The sequence below is a fragment of the Diprion similis genome, chromosome 8, assembly GCF_021155765.1.
Source record: "Diprion similis isolate iyDipSimi1 chromosome 8, iyDipSimi1.1, whole genome shotgun sequence".
Taxonomy (NCBI): domain Eukaryota; kingdom Metazoa; phylum Arthropoda; class Insecta; order Hymenoptera; family Diprionidae; genus Diprion; species Diprion similis.
In genome coordinates, this window is record NC_060112.1 from 6830403 (window position 1) to 6850839 (window position 20437).

General features: G+C 39.0%; 1 protein-coding gene across 5 annotated transcripts in view; it reads left to right on the forward strand.

The window, feature by feature from the left end:
* The window catches only part of LOC124408977 (ABC transporter G family member 20-like), a 42968-nt gene that overhangs the window by 12810 nt on the left and 9721 nt on the right, over window positions 1-20437 (forward strand). For 3 of the 5 annotated variants that reach the window (XM_046886348.1, XM_046886347.1, XM_046886346.1), the window contains exon 2: window positions 18609-18753. In XM_046886348.1, the coding sequence (XP_046742304.1) occupies window positions 18609-18753 (145 nt within the window). Of the gene's footprint in view, window positions 1-6596; window positions 6599-16746; window positions 17028-18608; window positions 18754-20437 lie in introns of those variants that run through there. The other 2 variants (XM_046886349.1, XM_046886350.1) reach the window with 2 other exon arrangements.

Here is a 20437-nt window from a genome sequence, read left to right on the forward strand (position 1 = left end):
GAGATCGATAGAGAAAATAATATTTATATTAATTTTTCTATTTTCGTGTTTAACTTTAGTGCAAGTAAAAATTGTTGAAAAATTAATCAATGAACGGCTAATCTTCTTTTTCGTTTAAACATTTATAAATTTGACCAGAATCTGTAAATTCTGCGATTCAGAGATGGGTCATGTATAATCACAACAGCAACAACAACAATAATAATAATAATCATGACAACCACAGAAACTGGAAAGAAAACTACTGCGCCTATGATGATAATAACACTATAATTTAATATACCTAATATACCTATATAAAAAAAAATATATTCTGCAGTAATTGTCTGCACTATGATGATAATCACAATCACAATATGAATAAGAAGAAGAATAATGAATAGAAATCGTATGTGTGAGGTAATATCACGCGGCGTGTCGTTTCATATTATATATACAGGGTGGGACCAAAAATGAAAAAAAAAAAAAAAAAAAAAAAAAAAATCAGACCAATTTAAAACACGTATAAAATCCAATATTCCGAAACTTTTCTTTGCTCGAAATTATAGGAATAAACCTTTCGTTTCGCATTTGAAAATCTGACAAACCTTCATTCCTTGCTGACAATGAGATACATGCTTTTGAAAAACGACTTTTGAATAAGTCCTTAGGAGGGTTAATCTTTAACTTAATTTGCATCTGAAATTGTTATTCGACGTTTGATTCTCTCTTAGATTCTATTCACATAAGATAAAACGTTTCTTGTAATATTAAAGTCAAAATGCACGCAATGAGGTTTAAATTATGTTTGCGGGAAATGATAAAAAAAAAAACAGGCGGCTTTAAACGATGTCGAGAACTGAACCAAAGCTGTTGAGCCTCAAGTAAACAGTTAATCAGAATTCAATTCGAATTTAATCAGGAACGACCAGCCACCAGGTAGATAAGACAACCGTTTGCAAGATACTTCAAGACTTTTGCAAATCACGTAGAACATTGCATTTGCATTTGTGGGGGAGAATCGTAGACTGGTCAATGGTACTTAAACCCACACAGCCTATTTGTATCCTTGGTGCAGAAGAGCTCTGGCAGTAATAGCTGCAAATTATGGACACATTGAACTTTTTCATCAATTTCCGCTCTTCATTAGCCTTTTTTTCGATCGCGTTGACCGTATGAATTATTCAACAAATTTTAAATTTAAAAAATAAAGAGCATAAGAGCAAAACACAAGTGTCTGCAGTATTTTTCTCACTAATTCAACAAAAATAAATCGGTAGTTTAAGATGGAAATTAACTTCAACGTTCGTCATAATTGATTTTTTTCATCTTTCCAAAGACTTCTTCAAAACCGGTTTTTCAAGAACGTGTATCTCAGCAAGCGAGAAATATTTTTTCAATTTTCAAACTCAAAACGAAAGGTTCGTTCTTCTAATTTTGAGCGAAAAAAAAGTTTTCGAAAATCTGTCAACGCACTCGGGTTTTATTCATGTTTTAAATCGGTCCGATTTTTTTTTTTTTTTTTTTTTTTGTTTTTTCTATTTGGGCCCACCCTGTGTATATATATAAAGTCAGCTTAGTTATTATACTACATAGAAAGTAGTATTAAGGTATGTACGCACCTCAGTAAGTGCAACTTATAACGACGCGCAAAATCCTGATTAAATAACACCATAATTTATATATACATGCGCGGCTGTATCGAAATGATTGCAATTTTTTTCTTACTATTTCTCAAACTCAATTTAGTTGATTATCTTCTTTAAAAATTTGCGCAAGTGTTTTCTGACCTGAATAATAGTAATAATAATGATAATAATAATAATAATAATATCTTTGACTAGATAATTTGATTGAAAATTAATAAGCAAATAAAATTTCGAATTCGAATACAATAAAAAGGTACTTACGTATCCATATATATATATATTTACTGTATACCTGCGTAGGTATATGGAAGTAATCACGCGGCTCGACCTCGTCAGAAATTCACTTTCGTAATCGAATTATTATACATGCGTATAAATTTATATCAGCTACCGAGCAGCCTGTCTTTATATTAATATACCTATAATGTATTTTATGGGTGCTAATCAAGGATTGTCGTAACTTTTAACAACGCTTTGACGAAACCGCACTTAAATCGGATCTATATTTCTCGAATGGCAGAATTTTTAATCAATCGTAACTTATAATGTGTATTACGTATACTTGAATTTTATTGAATTGAAAACGAAAAAAGTTACAAACTAGGGACGGAAAATATGTGATTAGAGGCCCGTGAAACTTTGTGAATTGCTGTCGTTTAGGTATACTGCAGGTATTATTCAGGGTGGCCACACTCCTGGAAAGTCTGGAAAAACTGGAAATGTCAGGGGATTTAAAAGGGGTGACGAAAAACCTGGAATTGTCAGGGGGGTTTTAATTTGGTCATGGAAAAAAACTGAAAACGTCATTTTTCTATCATGGGAATTGGAATTGATTTTTTGATGTAATCAGTCAAACAAATTAGCTTGAACTGACTTTTTTTACGTTATTTTTTTACTTCAATTTAAATTGAATCTTAACCGAATATATAGATAATAAGCTGAACGATTTGGGTTTTAGTAACTTACTAGAACCGGGAAAATGTCGGGGAAAATTAGGTTTTAAGTACTGGAAAAACATGGAAATTGAATGGAATTTTATTTACCAAAAATTTTTGGTTACCCTGTTATCAGAATTATATAAAGAAATTAATCACGCGTTTAAACAAAGAATTTTACATATTCTATCGTACCTGATTCCTGAATTAAATATACTACTGAACATAGCAATGCGCGCGCACGTTTTATGGATTATTTTAAGCCGCACCGATGACCGTGAATGCGACATATAATCGTCAATCGAGGATTCTAACTCACTTCAACAGGCTTCGACTTACTTTAGTTCATTAAGTCTGGTTTGCAATTCCAGCTTAATGACGGGGAGACGTGCGTGTTGATTTGATATTTATAAAAGATCGTATAATTGCAGTAACTTCTTGCGGGCGGAAAATTTAACTGCAAGTTTTTTCAACATTTTTTTTATACAAAACAAAAACATGTACCAGTACAACTTCTTTTGAACTGTCGTAAGGTGTAATATTTTGAACTTAAAATTCTGAGTGAAGTTTTTTGTTTATTAATTATCAATTTTTTTCTATAAAATTGTTACGGTACAGGGGGACGGCAGTCCATGTACCCACCCGATGATGTTGGTTCGGGTGATATTTTTGTAGGTTCTTAGTCGTCGCCGTTTTCGTTCAGGGAACGGAAAGGAAGGAACAGTAATTACAGAATGATTATAACTTTTATTTTAATGAAGTCGATGAGGAGTAGTTGAGACAATGGTTTTGGGGAACGGGAGTTGGAGTTGAATGCAAGAGGTAAGAGCGTTGGAATCAGAGTGGGTCTCTTGCATGAGAAAATGAGCGAGGATACAGGGTAGAGGGGGATCGAAATAGCAAGGTAAGGGCGATAGCGAGTGGTGTAAGCCAAGATGGAAATAGGATGACAAGATATGGAGTGTGGGAATGGTAGGTAAAGACAAGCGTCGAGGAAGGTGGGAGAAACGTGAGGCGGGACGTCGGACGTAACACGCCCCCCCTTCGGGAAGAACATTCGGTGAGGGTACAGAGCCGAATGTTCGAAGGAAAACCGAATTTTTTGGGTAATGTATCGACTCACTTACGAAAGATTACAATATAGTTTGCCTTAAAGAGTATAGCGCCTAGGGTTAATGCGCGTTTAAGCGGGTTAGTATACATTTTTAGCAGAAATGTTTTTTTTTTTTTTTTGTAACAGTTGGTATGTTCTTATAATTTAAGCGTGTAGTAGTTACATATTATAAAGGTACAATTATAATTAAATTATAATTTTTTAGGGTTTTGATTGTAGATAATATAGATACACTCAAAGTTAAATGACAATGTCAGGGGTATAATTGTAGATAGTATATATACGATTATAGTTAAATTATAGTTTTTAGGGTTTTGATTGTAGATAATATAGATACAATCAAAGTTAAATGACAATGTCAGGGGTATAATTGTAGATAGTGTATACGGTTATTATAATAGCGTAATTTGAGACATTTTTATTGAATGATATTTGGGCATAACAATGGATATGTTCTTATAAATATGTAGTAGAGGGCTTAGTCTGTCCAGATGAAGAGGGAGTCGGAACTAGCGTCAAGGCTCTGATCGCGGGGCAGTTTACGTGGGTGTTGTCGTAGCTTGGACATTTCCATCATTTCAATTTCTGAATGAGCTCGGGGCAGCGACGAAGTGCGAGGAGACAGGTCCTTAGGGAATGACCTATTTTCTAGGTGAGGGTGGGAAATGGCATGGTGGGAAAGGATTTGCGGTCTTGGATGACGTGAGTCGAGGTTGTGGCGTATTCGCCTGGGTTTACAGCAAGAGTATACTTTTGAGATTCTTCTAAATAATGAGAGTTTGTAGCAAAAGAAAACTGCTGAGAGGGACGCGAAGGCGATTCCGCCATAGCTGAGGCTGGTGGTGAGGCGATGCATGTTACTTTGAGTACGGTAGTGTGTGCTTAGATCGGCTGAGCGTTTGAGCACGTCATTCAGGGCATGAGGCGGAATATGATGCAGTTACGGGTAGATTGATAATATACGGCTGTTGACTTCTAAAGGTGGTTTAATTTGAATCACTTTCTTCCTGTGCTAATTTGAGTTTATTCAGATGGACAATTTTGGTCTTATGGGGGGTGATGAAAATTTCGGCATTGATATCGTCAATTATGCGCTTGATCGTATATGCTCCTTTATAGTGGTCGTCAAATTTAGATCGGGTTTCGTTTAGTAGATAGACCTTTTGGCCTGCTTCGAAATTTTGGTTATTGGTACGACGGTCGTAGTACGTCTTGGAACGGTGCTTTGCTAAAATGAGGTTAGCCGCGGCGTTTTTTCGTATGCTGGATAGGTTGGAAATTAAATCTAGAAGGAACGAATCGTAGGAACGGGTGTAAGCGCTGGCAGGGTTCGCGTCTGTCGGAAGTCTGGCATGGGAACCGAAAATTAGCTGATGGGGAGTGAAGTTAGTGCCTTCGTGCTTCGCGGTGTTATAACAGAAAATAGCAAAGCGGATGTATTCATCCCAGTCTTTACCAGCATTCGTGTAATGCTTGACGTGTTCGGTGAGAACAAGGTGACTGCGTTCTAGCGATCCGTTAGATTGTGGGCGGTAAGCTGTAGTTCGAATTTGTTTTATTTTAAAGAGTTTACAAAGTTGCTTAATGACTGTGCTCATGAAATTCTGTCCTTGGTCTGTAAGTATTGCTCGAGGGGCACCGTAACGTGTAATGTATTCTTTCGCGAATGCTGCACCTATTGTTTTGGCAGTGGCGTCGGGTAAAGGGATGGCGTCCAGAAATTTCGTCAAGTTGCATTGTATCGTCAAAAGGTATTTGTTGTTTGATTTAGTAAGGGGGAGAGGACCAACGATGTCTAGTGCTACTTTGTCGAATGCATCGGCAGGAGTATCTGTTATCACCATCGGCAACCTGGTTTTTACTCTTACTAGTTTTTTCTTTTGGCAACTCTCACAGGTTCTTATAAAGTCTTGGATTTGCTCTTTCATGTGGGGCCAAAAATATTTTTGTCTAATGCGGTTGTATATTTTTGTGACGCCTTGATGACCGCCAATTAATGATTCGTGGCATTCTTTAATTATTTCTTTACGTAAACATTCGTCTGGGGTGACAGTCGTGTTGCGGCAAAGCGTAATTTGAATTTGTAAGTCTGCGAAAAGGTAAGATAAGAGTTTTCGGATAACACGAGGATCGAGTCCACCTAAACTATCGTCCGTTATTGGGAAAGCGAGGGATTTCGGAATTGAATCGGTCAAGACTGTTTTCAGTTTAGACAAGAGTTGAAAAATATCATATAGGTTGCTTTTATCTGATTCTTTTGATTTTAGTACTAGAGTAAAGATCTGTCGGCTGTTATGCTTGGATTCGATAATATCAAATTTCTGTGGACGGGGCGTCATAACTATATCTGGGTCAACGATATTATTGTGGGCAAGTTGTGATGATATGCCTTTGGTCCAAGAGCAGTCTGTTGATATAAAGTGTGCATAATTGGTTTTGAGCATCAAAAGACCATCATTGGTGTCTTTGACATTGTCAGCTACCGGTATGTCGTCCAAGTTGTCAACAAAGTTCGTGAAATCGTGGGAGGTATCGGTCAAATCGTCGTCGACATTGGGATCAATGTCATGGTCAGGGTGTGTGGTTTCCATATCGGATTCGGATTGTCGGGCGCATGTATGGTATTCGGTATCCGTGAGCGAGTTGGAGCTGTTGTCGTTATCAGAGGCCAGTGTGGGTACTGAGGGAGGAGGCGGAGGGGGGTGAGTAGTAGAGTTCGCTGGCCTGGGGACAGCTGTTGGGCGTCTCTTAGCACGACGCGGGGGTCCTACAGGCGGGGGCATGACGACGTTCGTGGCTGGGAGGGGAGGTGGGGTCGCGAGAGGTGCGACTGATTTGGTCGGAGGTCGCGGTTTCTTACGCGGCGGACGAAGAGAGGGAGCGGGGTTACCAGATGTGGAAGGGATGGGGTCAGGTGAGGCGTTATCAACGGACACCGTTGTGTCGTCGTGGTGTGTGGGGGTTGAAAGCGGAGGGTCAAGGCGACAAACGTTGATATTCATTTTTGAATCTTTGAAAATATAGTGGATCATTTTGCGCACCGTGCTCCATTCTAGTTTGTCGAGTCCGCAGCCTATTAACGGGATTGAGACAGATGTTACACCATCTTCTTCCAAGGTTTTCCTAAAGTTGACCAAGGTATCAAAAAAAACGTGTGGTAAGGGTTTGTCATTGTACTTTGGCTTTGTCACTAGGTTATAAATTTTTCGGTGTCCGTGAGTGGTAGAAATAACGTCAGTCACAGTCGGATTGAATTCTCTAAGTTGTTCGCGATTTATGAATTTACGTTCTCTTAGCTGTGACGCGATTCCTTTTGACATTTGGCAATCAGCTGATATGCAGTGAGCCAAATTATCTTTTTGCTGTAGTAGGTCGGCTTTTATTTCTTTAATATATTTATTACGCATAAGAGGGAACGTGTCGCATTCTATAAGGAAATCGCTATAGGAGGGGTTGTGAATGTGAGGGGAGCTAGGTAAATCGGTAGACGAATTAATGTCATCAACTTCTGAGTTCGTCTCTGGGGTTTGTAGGTCATCTGAGCTAGTTGAAGTGTCCGAAAAGTAGCTCAGGTGTGGTCTCTTACGTGGTCCAGGGTTTGTAGAGGAATTCGTTTCTCGATGGCGTTTCGGGTAGGGATGAACCGGGTGCGGAGGTGGGATGGAGGGGGGAGGTTTAAAAGGCATTGCGGTTTCTTTGTCACTGGATTCGTCATCTGAGAGATCAGAAGAATCAGAGGGGTATATCATTTGGTAGGTGGGTTGTGAGATTTTTGGGCATTTTAGCGGGGCCGGGTTCGTAGATTCGTCTGTGGTCTGTCGAGGGCGTCGGGGGTACTGATGGGTCTCTTTGGTGCGTTTTTTCGGTTTGCTGTCAGAGGATTCGGTCGTGGGACGAGGGCGTTTTGCATCTATAGGAAGGATTTGTACGACGTCAGGCGGCGTGTTTCTTGATAGAGCATCGGCGTTGACATTCGCTTTTCCCGATTTATGTTTGGTATCAAAATCGTATTCTGCTAGTTCTAGACTCCATCGTAATAAACGAGAATTAGGCTTCTTAACGCTTTTTACCCACTTGAGGGGCTCGTGGTCTGTAACTAAAGTAAATTTCTGACCGTAGATGTAGGGGCGAAAATGGTTGATGCTCCAGTAGGCGGCTAAAAATTCTTTATCGGGCACCGAGTAATTTAATTCAGCGGATTTGAGTGCTCGGGATGCGTACGCTACTGGTAAGTCGGCACCGTTCTTATCTTGACTCAGAACCGCACCGATGGCGAATTTTGACGCGTCGGTAGTGAGCGTAAACGGCTTACTGAAGTCCGGGTATTGGAGAATTGGTTCTTTGCATAAACAATCACGTAAGGTTTCGAAGGCAGATTGGTGTTCGGATGTCCAAATGAAAGGGGTATCCTTCTTGGTTAGGTTAGTGAGGCATTTTGCAATTTTTCCGAAATTTGGGACAAACCTGCGATAATAACCCAAAAGACCGAGGAACTGTTTAACATTTTTGGGATTTTTCGGGACGGGATATTCTTTCACGGCTACTAACTTCCCGGGGTCAGGTCTAACTCCTGACTCAGTGATAAGGTGACCAAGGTAAACGACTTCTTTGCGCAGGAATTGGCATTTGTCTGGCTGCAGAGTCAAGCCGGCTTCAGTTAGTCTTTTCATCAATTTTCTGAATTTAATTTCATGTTCTTGTAAATTTCGAGCGTAAATAACTATGTCATCCAAATATACGAACATCTCGTTGCCTTGTAAGCCTAGCAGGACTTGATCCATGAGCCTTTGGAACGTGGCAGGGGCGTTTTTTAGTCCGAAGGGCATTCGGGAGAATTCATAGTGACCCCGGGGCGTCGAAAACGCAGTTTTTGCACTGTGATCGGGGTGCATGGGAATTTGATGAAAGCCGGAAGCAAGGTCGAATGTAGAGAAATATTTAGCTGAGCCGAGTTGATCAAGAATTTCGGTGATGTCGGGCATTGGATAGGCGTCGCCGATTGTTTTTTCGTTGAGCTTTCGGTAGTCGATCACCATGCGCCATCGTTTATTACCGTCAATATCGGGTTTTTTGGGGACGATCCAAACCGGAGAATTATAAGGAGATGCGGAATGTTTAATAAGGTCTTGCCGAAGGAGTTTATTGACCTGGGATTCGATTTCATCTTTGTGGATTTTTGGAAAACGATATTGTTTGGTGTGAATTGGTGTGTCGTCTGTCGTGGGGATAGTGTGATGGGTTAGATTGGTATGGCCTAATTTATCTCCCGGGAGATAGAAAAGATGGTTAAATTCTGTTAGCAGGTCGAGTGTTGATTGTTTTTCGGTGTCATTTAGATGATCGAGGCACACACTATTCTTTAGTGTGTCCAATCTCTCTGACCTACTGTCAGTTAAGAGTACTGTTGCGGCGCCACGACGAGGTGCACTGTTATCAGGTATGCGGGGCTCAGGTTGCCGATGTGCGAGGTCAGTGAGCTGGCGGGGGTTGGAGGGGGGGTAATGGGGCGGACGGGATATGTGATTATTAGTGGAAAGAATTAATGAATTATTATGAGAAGTGGTTTGGGTAGGAAGGGGGGATTTTTGTCCATTATTTTTGTCAGAATTATTCGGCGGGGTAGACTTAATTTCGGGCATGGCTGTGCTCAGTGGTTCGTCGAATTCTTCCAGGGTTGCCGTTGGAGATGCTATCTCTACGACAGATTCGTTGCAATTGAACACGTAGGAATAAGCGATGCCGTTCTGATTTCGAACTATTGCTTCACCACAAAGAACATTGTTGCCTAAATTAATGTGTTTAAGGTAGCCTACTTTGATATCTGGGTTTGCAACTATTATCGGGATGACCTTCGCGGTGCGGGCCTGTATTGTGATAACACGTGCGGTTTCAGGAGGAGGTTGTTCGATTTTGTTGAAGTGGATTGGCAATGAGGATCCAAGCATTACCGAGTTTGAGTTGAATGAGATAGTTGCTTTCTCTTTTCGTAAAAAGGGTTGGCCTAAAATACCGTCATGTGGGACTGGGAATGAATCAGGGACCAAGTGAAAGGTATGGGAGTTGTTATTAAAGCGTATTTCCGTTTTTGCGATGGTTTCCGTCTTTTCGTCCGTTATACCAGTCAATGTCAAACGTTCGTCTGTGGTGCGACGTACGAAGGGCTTAACACAACTTTCTTTGATTAAGTTTACGTCTGCACCGGTGTCGATAATAAATTTAGAGATCTTTGTCAATTCAGGGGTATCGATTGAAATTAAAGGGGGATCAGCTGAAGCTGTTATTAAGATGTGTCTTGTGGATCGGAACGCTAGTTGTTTGCATAGCTCGCGGGCGCGTTCTCCCCGCGGGCAGTGTTGCCGTTTAAATCTTGATTCGAACTTACATGGTTTTGGTTATCACGCGGGGGAAATCTACATTGGTCTGATGTGTGGCCTCTGCGCTTACAGTTATCGCAGTACAGTTTGTCGCTTCTGCTGGGTTGGTTGCACTCATTGTAAAAGTGGCCCATTCTGCGACATTTGGTACAGTATCTTGTATTTTGCAGGCGATGGCATTCCGTGATCAGGTGACCTCGGTGGTTGCAGAATTGGCAAATAGTCGGCGAGGTCCTCGTTCGATCTGCGGGAGGTGCGAGGGTGCTTGCACCGAGCGCTTGGGCGTAGGACATGGGTTCGATACCGGGCGCTTGCTGATGCGCGTAACCAGGTGTGGGCAATGACATTAGAGGGGGGATGAGGGAGGGGGTTATGGACACCTGAGGTGGAGGGGTATCGTTTTGGCAGGCAGAGACGGAAATTGGGGGATACATAGGTGTAAGAGGAGTACAATATTGTGCAAAGCGTTGCATTTGACGGTTATTTAACTCGGTCTCCTCGCTTTCGGCGACGCTGACGGCGATATCAAAGGTAGGGAGTGGTCTGATGGTAGCTATTCTCCACTCTAATTCTGGTCTAAGCCCTCTAATGAATGTTCTAGCAGTGTCTTTTCTTAAGTCATTTAGCAAAGCGCTTGCTATGTCTGGCGGGTATTTTTTTTCGATAGCTTTGCTTATTTCGTTTGATATTACTCTTATTCTGCATGAGTAATCGATGACACGCTCACGCGGTTGTTGGGTAATTCTATCTAATTGAATTGATAATTGACGTACGGGGATGTCTGGACGGTATGCTCGGCTGAGGGCCGTTATAAGGTCTTCGACGTCGTTGCAATTAATGCCTACTAAATATTGGGAAGCGGGGCCGGTAATTTTTGATTGTGCAAATTTAGCAAGGGTCATTTTGTCTGAAGCTCTAATGAGGGTTTCCACGTGGCGCAATTGTTCCACAAATTGGTCAAAAGGCATGTTGTTGCCATCGAATGCAGGGATCGTCGGTAAGACGTCTTTTACTGACCAAAAAGATGGACCGGTCTCATTAGTTGGTGCCATATCGATTTTCGTAGATGGGCAATGGGTACGGGGATGAAATATCAACTTATTACTAAGGATTACAACAAACTTACAGAGCAAAGATGAACACAAACGCAAGGTACAGCATGGTTGTAGGCGGCTGAAGGCAGGTGAGACTTGAAGATGTGATGCACGTCGTCCGACGGCAAGAGGAGGGTGTAGGCGGGGAAGTCCGTTGCGTGTTGAAGAGTCTCGGTTTGGTGTTCCAGGTATCTGAGTGATGCCAATCTTGGGTCCAAATTCTTGTTCCAGCGTCGCAGGCGTCCAGAAACGGGTGGGGGCTAATCACAATTTTGGGTTCCAAAAGGTGATGTGTGGTATAGATCGGCTTTCGTCCGTATATTTAGTTCGTTGCGGGTTCTGAATTTGTCAGGTTCACACTTGATTTGCCGGCGAACACTCTTGACGTGGCTATCACTTATTGATATGATATCGGGAGTTTTGCGTATTAACACTTTTCTTGCGTCGTATATTTCCACTCGTTGCACAGTTCGTTGCGGGTCCTGAATTTGTCAGGTACGCACTTGATTTGCCGGCGAACACTGTCTACGTGGCTATCACTTATTGATATGATATCGGAAGTTTTGCGTATTAATACTTTTCTTGCGTAGATTTTCCGAAGCACTGAACAAAGGGTAGGTCGACGGCAAAACCGCTGCCACCAGAATGTTACGGTACAGGGGGACGGCAGTCCATGTACCCACCCGATGATGTTGGTTCGGGTGATATTTTTGTAGGTTCTTAGTCGTCGCCGTTTTCGTTCAGGGAACGGAAAGGAAGGAACAGTAATTACAGAATGATTATAACTTTTATTTTAATGAAGTCGATGAGGAGTAGTTGAGACAATGGTTTTGGGGAACGGGAGTTGGAGTTGAATGCAAGAGGTAAGAGCGTTGGAATCAGAGTGGGTCTCTTGCATGAGAAAATGAGCGAGGATACAGGGTAGAGGGGGATCGAAATAGCAAGGTAAGGGCGATAGCGAGTGGTGTAAGCCAAGATGGAAATAGGATGACAAGATATGGAGTGTGGGAATGGTAGGTAAAGACAAGCGTCGAGGAAGGTGGGAGAAACGTGAGGCGGGACGTCGGACGTAACAAAATAATACCACAGTTTCCTCATTTATTCACTGATTTTAGAAAAACTTCATTATTATTATTATACCGATGAAGGATAAACGCATCTTTAAACCCCGGAGGATAAATGGTAATAATATGGCTGGACTTTTAAAAGCAAACACAAACTTCCTACCGTGTAATTCAATGCTAATTTTCTGCCCAACCAATGTTCAGAAATTGTTGAACAATTGCGATAAAAAATTGACTAAAACAGTCTTTTGACCGTTGTTTTTTTTTTTTTTATGGTTTTATTTTCATAATCTGCATCGTCAGTCTTCTCATTCTGTTTGTCTTTTCTTCCTTCATTGTTAATAAATCCTTACAAAATATTCATCCATATTGACTTTACAACGATTTCGCGTTGTAAAATTTCATATTTATTGTTAGTTAATTGCACACTGTGATTATTATCACTGAACATCTTTATTTTGCATTACGGTGGGAAAAATTAACACCTACGGAGATGCGATCGGGGTTTGAATAAAAAAAACACAGTATAAAAGCAATGTCAATATAGAATAAAACGCTCGTTATACGTATCACATACGGATAATTGAATCGCGTTGAATTGAATTATCGATTATAGTAAATCACGATTTATATTTTGCATGCGCTCGTCTTATAAAGCATGCGATTATAATATTGATATAATATTAATGATTTCCCGTGAAGAATAAATCAAATCGCGACGAAAATAACTGGACATTATTATTGCCTGGTGTTTCGTTGACGTTTTTTTTTTCTTTGTCAAATTATCGCGCCATATTAGTTTGAAAAAATTGTCAGATTATTTTCTGGCGTATTTATAAAATATTATTATCGTATTACACATACTTGTTGCAATAAATTAAAATAATTACGAGACTGGTGAATATTATACGTTTGAAAAGCAACAGAAATGATGTTGAAATTCCAATCGTTTTACCTATTTCCGGGTTTTCTTTCGATGATTTATTATTCTCATTAGCGGTTTATACATTCATTATTTACCCTTTGATATTAAACATAAAAAATCATCCGTTAATATTCATAAATAACATATAAAACGCCCATCCAATCCTTTTGACAACGGATTATAAGTCGCGATATGCAGGATTGGATCGTTTGGCAAATAAAATATTCGTACCCACCAGTTTTTATCACTATACATATATTTACACGTTGGCCAACTGTAGGCAATGATATAAAAAGTTGATAAGGTTTTTCTTCTTACGTCCTAGTTATTATTTCAAAGTAACCTCATTAGTTATGCACGTAAGATTTTGCTATTGCCAAAATTACTTCTTCATTTATCATTACACTTGTATACGTGCGTACGTGTGTGGGTTTTCGGTCGGTTTCATTTACACCTATGTGATGACAATCCTCAGACAGCTAGAAAAAGTTGTCTGAAGGATGCATCGCGTGAACTTATATACGTATTATATCCTAAACAGTGGCGTAACTAGACTTTACGGGCCCCGAGGATTTATCGGAAAAAAAACTCCTACTTCGAAGTAGATAATTAAACTTTAGAATAGCGTGAATTGTAACGGCCAAAGTCTAGATTTATTCCGAATGAAAATAAATTTAGCAAAATAATATGGAACTTCTCATTAATTCCCATACAGAAAAACGATATGCAGAAAATGACACGTTGACTGAACAAAATGTTGATGAACTTCGATGTATTCCAATATAAAATATTGCTAAATTATTATTCAACTTTAAAAGTTTTATAGTTCAAACCACGAATTGGCTTACTTCACGATACTTTTTTATCTTGCGGAATTTTGGAGCTGCTTTTTGTTGAGAGTTTAAAAAAAAAAAAAAAACAATCTTCTTATGCATAGCTGGGACCCCTTGAAAACGCATTACTTGCATTGGCATAACTATACGCCAATGATCCTAAAGTTGTATAAATGCATTTACCAGACTTATTATACAATATTCACAAGAGGCGCTACTTTCGAAGTCTAACTATTAGTTGAAACCAAGGCGAACGACGTAATTGAGACGATCCTTGTAATTTTTTTACACTCCCGGAATTTGTTTAAAGCTTGTAGTATTCTTTACAAACAGTAGGCCTTAGTCAAGGAGCCTTCGGATCGGATCGATAATTCTCTTGATAGCGTATTTTTGGAGGTTTAGTTTTGACGGCGTTCACGCGGTTCTTTTTTATTAATTTCCTCTCGCTTCTCATCCTATTGCGTGTATGATACGTAATATAACGATATACGTACGTGATTTTATACCTCCTCTATGACTTTGTTATGTCACTTGAAATGCGAGCGAGGAAAACGATGAAGGAAGAAAAAAAATTGTTGAATAATAGGGTACAAAAAAAAAAATTAAATCAGGAAACGTTCTTATCATAACTCGCTCTGTTTTATGAATATATATTCTATCATAAATCCTATGGGTGAATTGTTTTTTCTTTTTTTCCAACATTCGTCGCGCAGTAATTTAATCTAAAAATGTCGTATCAAGACGTTTATCTTCTAATTATATTCAAGTTTTTGCGTCTTACGTCACTTCGAAGATATAAACTTGATAAATTCTTGTTAGGTTTTAAATCGCCGTTTTATCGTATATATATATTTGTTCATCGTTAATTAAATAAGAAATACAACCGATCAACTTGACTTTGAGATTCACGCACACCTTTATTTCGTTCATATGTGATGGAAAAAATGGATTCCAGTCAAGAATGTTTAGTCAGAATTTAGTGTCGAGCTACGATTTTTTGTTTCACTCGGTCACCTGATTACAGGTAGGCCTGAACTTGATACAGGCGGCGAAACGTATCTAGAAACCACATAAATTGATGCTCGCTTATCCGAAAAGTATAAATATAGTATTGAGGTAGAGAGAGGAACAGTTATTATGCCAGTCCAATGGAACTTTTTTGATTGTGAGTTATAAGATAAAAATGTTAATTATCTTATTCGTGAACCGAGAGATGAATTATCAATTGTGCAAGTACCATATATACTATACAGTTTTCCACTGTTTTCTGTTTTCACCAGAACCGAAAGATATAATTTAACAGTTCTGATAATTTCTAGTTTTGTAAAATTCAATAACAATTTCCTAGTACCTATACAATTTTCCTTGTTGGTAGTGGTTTCCTAATCCTCTTAATAATTTGCAGTGTCCACTTGTCATTTCGCGAATGGAGAATTATCGCATCAGCCATTAATTTGAGCGCAAAAAGTTTACAGTCGGGGGTGTTGCTTGTATATGGATCGTCGTAAAATGTTTTTTTTTTTGGAAGCTTAATGTTGGATGCTCGTAGATCGGCTTTGAATATAAAAAAAAAATCTTTGGTTTTTTCAAATTCTAATTCCGAGTCCTGCTGGCTTTTTTTATAATTAATTATTAGCACCAAAATAGGATTCCTTACACATCTTCTTCCTATACCATTGAAACTAACGACGATTCGAAATTCAACGAAGATTAGAAAAAGTATAAAATTCGACGTTATATAGCTTGAGAAATGATCGAAAAATAATATATTAAACTAAAACACGCACGACTCGTGCGGAATGTAGGTTCTACAGGGAGACTAAGGGCTGAGAATAAAAATCTGAAGAAATTAAAGCAATTATTTCTACATTTGAAACCGATTTGTATCATCCAACATGACTTCCATTTAACGACCGCCCTAAGGTATATACCTATAATTAAATAATCTTAATGTTACACATGCACAGTAATAACCAACGACGATTAAATAATCCTTTTTTCGTTAGTTTTTCACTAATCGTACTGCGTTACACACATTATACAGCGCCATTTTTCAAGTGCGAGAATTTACGCAGGACGATGGTAATCAGTTTGTTGTGTTAATCTTCGACTTGACTTTCAACAAGTCTGGAATGAAAGGCCACTCAGTCTGCTCGGAATTTACAATATTGAAATTTGTTACGTGGAGGTTATGAAATGGTAGGAAAAGCCTTGAAAAAAAAACTGTTCTCCATTCGAACGAGTTACCTGAATCCGTAAAACTATTTTTACTCCCGATCACTTGGCGCAAATGTTTACACGGGTAATTCGACTTCATTTAGCGCAGGAAAAATTTGCCTGCAGTTATGCAACTCGGTGTACGTTTGATAAAAATTCGCCTGAATTTATGCAATTCGACGACCTTGAGAAAAGAAAACCAGTAGAATGTAACTTCGGTTGCCGAAATGCAGGCGGATTTATCCTGCACCGTTAAATCTGCGCACAATTTACTCTGATTCAAACTAGCGACTTTTCCGCATTTGCTGCGTCGTTACACAAACTCGCAGTAAACTTCGGCCTAAATTTAGGCTTGTCAGAATTTTGGTCGGAGGAAAGTGACGGCTGCAGGTGCAGACGAGAAAGAGTTCTTCGATCCCTTCTCCGCTCTCCGTTCTCCGTTCTCCGTTCGAAGCCAGTCCAATCCAATCCAATCCCCTCTCACTTCCTCGAAGAGCTCTCTAAGTTCTCTCCCTTCCCACCTACAAAGAAATGTGCAGGACTGGCACGATGCACGCGGTTCATTTCAGTCCTCTTTTGTCTTTGGTATGCGACGGTCGCCACCTAGTTCGTTAATTAGCCAATATTCACCTCGATCAGGTGTCTAAAGTACTCGGAGGTCATGCGGTGATTTCGATCGATAAGTTGTACCAGTGAAGTGGAAAAAAATCGTGAAAGAACAGCTCGTTAGTTTCTTTTCAGAGGATAAAATTCGTTATTCTTCAAGTGTCTGTTGATTTGTTTACTTGTTGACTCATTTATTCATACATTCAACGGATCTCCGGAATTAGGAAAGGCGATCAGGTTGGTAATAGATTCGATCGACGATTTATATAAAGAGGAGAAACTTTTCCACTTATAGAAATGTACATGTATTATGGACCGAGTGTATAGTCGAGGAGAAAGAGAGAAATTTAGGAAAAACAAACAGTCGTTTTAGGTCGTACAAACTTACGCGATCTTGTCCGTCTAACTCTTGATCACTCCGACAATTCATCGATCACGTCGCGGTAATGGAACAATTTTTTGACATTACTAGAATTGAAGGTGTTTTTGGTTATTCTCAGCTTCCGCATAATCATTATTGCATAAATATAGGTATATATATGACGCAGGAAACTTTCGTTAACCGCATTCGCATAGCAGTGAAAAACTTTCCAAAAATTCGATGGGTATAATATACGACATAGGTGGTATAGAAGAGGATTCGTTGCGTAAGATAATTATCATTGATATCTTGAAAACGAGATTTACCTTGTGCCGCATTTTACGAGTTTTGTGAAATCATGGTTCTGTACATGTAAAGTAAAATCAATAAGGCAAACGAAATTTTATCACATTAGAAAGGAGTATCTCGATGTTATAATGATCATCAATTGACTACATCGAGGGCCTCTTAATTCCACGTATAAAATTACAATTTTCTATTGGCCAGTAAATTATCGCTATAATTTAGACACGCAGTGGTTGATTATCTTCATGTTCAGATCATACTTTGTAAAGTCGTCAAACAAATAACGCGAATTAACGCACCTTGGAATATATTTTTTCACCAATGATTATCACCTGATTAATGATCCTCTTTTTATCCATCTTGGATTCTGCAAAAAATCAAAGCTCCTACACCAACATTTCTTTACCACTCGTCATATGCATTCAACAAAAAGTTGCACAAGAGGATTTTCATCTTCTCCTTTTTTCACGCCTAATTAACGTCACATCTGTTTTAAGATTTCACTGGAAATAAGTGTTGCAAGTATATACCTATATGTGTATTCACATGGCTCAGGTTACACTCACGAAAACAGGAGGAAATTGTGTGCTATAGGGAAGGTTGTTTTTTCTTATTTTTTACCTCATTGTTTTAGTGCATCGGAAGAGGAAAAATAAAAAATGCGCTCCGATCACCTTCGGTGTAACAATCATCCTCTCTCTTTTCTTACTTCTCTCTTTCTCTCTCCCTCTCTCTCTTTCTCTGTCTTCTGTTATTCCGAGTCTACTGTACACCATATCAGTTCCCCATACGTGACGGTAATACACAATATCCGTCGATTCCATATACAATATACATATACACACACGTATGTAGACATACATATTACCAATGCATATATACGTACGAAATGCAGAAATCCTGTGTGTATTAATCAAACACAAGTTATCGTCCTAAGCGGTGAGGCGAATTGAATTATTATTTTTATGCGGTCAGAACGTGCGTCGTTTATTTCATTTCCGTGAGAAAATTTAAATCAGTTACCGAAGATGTTGCATGTATATTTGTCTATCATAGATATTTCACTATACCTATTCGATGTATAATAGTTATATTCTGTCATATTCCTCCTCTTTCTTCTTTATAGTCAATTAAATTTCGTTCTGTTGCAGAACGTGAATACTTGACCGAAGAAGATCGCAGATTTTACGAAATGACTGCCAAGGAGGCGATCGTCATTAGGAACGCACGGAAATGTTACACGAAAAATGTTGCAGTTTTGGATAACCTTAACATGGTCGTTTCGCGAGGCTGTATGTGAGTATAAAATCCAAAAGATAAGACAAAAAAAAGGGAAAAAAAACGCCCAGACTCTTCGAGATTGTAATAAATTAATTGTGTATGGAGCGTGTCAGTTTTACGTGAAACTTGCCACTCAACGCCTGTCGATAGGCAACCGAAACTGCTTTTTCAACACGCTGTAATACAAAATGCAGCTTATCCGGTTACCCACCTGCCGCCTTTGAGTGGAAAAATTCACGGAAAACTCCTGGTATCGTATAATGAAAACTACACTGCAGTTAGGAAAACGAGTAAATTTTGGTGAAATATAGTATGCATGAGTTTTGCTATTGTAAAAATGAACAGCGCAGAGAACAGGTTGAATATTATTTTGGTTTCTATGATTGGTCGACATGGACGGTTTTTGAAATTAAAGGAAATGCACTGAATTATTATTGAATGCACTGTTTGTGTTTGTGCCATCTGCAAAGCCATTAATTTGCCCTAGTTTTAGACCGTGTTTTTCACCGACCTGTAACGTTAGACGATGAATATATTAAGAAGAAAACAACGCTTTGACGTTTTCATTCGTGTAACGAAAACATATTCTATATTTGGTCAATATACATCGTCGTTATAATTATTTGCATTTCTTTTCTGTAGCCCAAACTATGTAGTTCCAGGTGCGAACTGAAAATAAGTTTTGTAAATGTAGTCAGAAAAATTTATAATAATCGTGTAATTATATATTATTCTTTTTTATTCTGATCACTTTTACTATTGTAATAATTTTATACCGTTGCAACAATAAATTGATATTCAGGCTTACTTGCTTGACTTAAAAGAAGTATTTATGTAATCAGAACAGATTTAAATAACGTTGGAACAATCAAGCAATTTAGTATCGAAAATTGTAGTTTCCAATTCAATTCTTTGTCGTAATTATCAGCTATTTTCCAGAAGTTCTTTAGGAACCGTAACATATAAAATTTTCCTCACTATGCGATAATGATCTTATTATACAATAAGTAAACGGGAAATAGAACGATCGGTGTAAAGTGGAAAAAATCAACGGCGAAGGTAAAGAAAAAAAAAAGTTATTGGATGATCCATCAATTTGTGCGTCTTAAGTAAACATTCTGCATTATAGGAATTTTTTTATTCCGCCGTTATGTATGATGTTACGCGTGATATGTTAATTAAACAGAACAGCAATTACGGGCTGCTTGCCTCGAGTGACATTTACCATCACGTGCACGTGCTTACTATAAATTTTTTTTATAATACATCATGTCTTGCCTAATTCTTTGAATTTTTTTACTCTCCATAAGCATCGTTCGCGGATATTATTATTAACAGCTTTTGCAGCTGGACAACACTTTGCCGACGGCACCGATTAGGTCGTCCATCTACTCGTCTGCTTGACCCGAATTCTTTCCTCGGCTACCAACTTCACTTACGATTGATCGCGGTGTCGTTTTTCGTTGGAATACTTGGGATTCATTTTGGCGCTAGCTTTCGGCCAGTTTGAATCGGTGAATTCGTCCACATTCGAATTGAAGTTAGCTTTGTTCGTTTAAATCAGGCGATGATGATTCGTCCTTATGAACGGCCATTATTCCGGTTAGTACCGTTTTACTGACTAACGGTGGGTTTCGAATTATACCGGTATTATTGTGACCTTCAGGAACCGCATCCTTGCCTACGGAACTTTCATCTT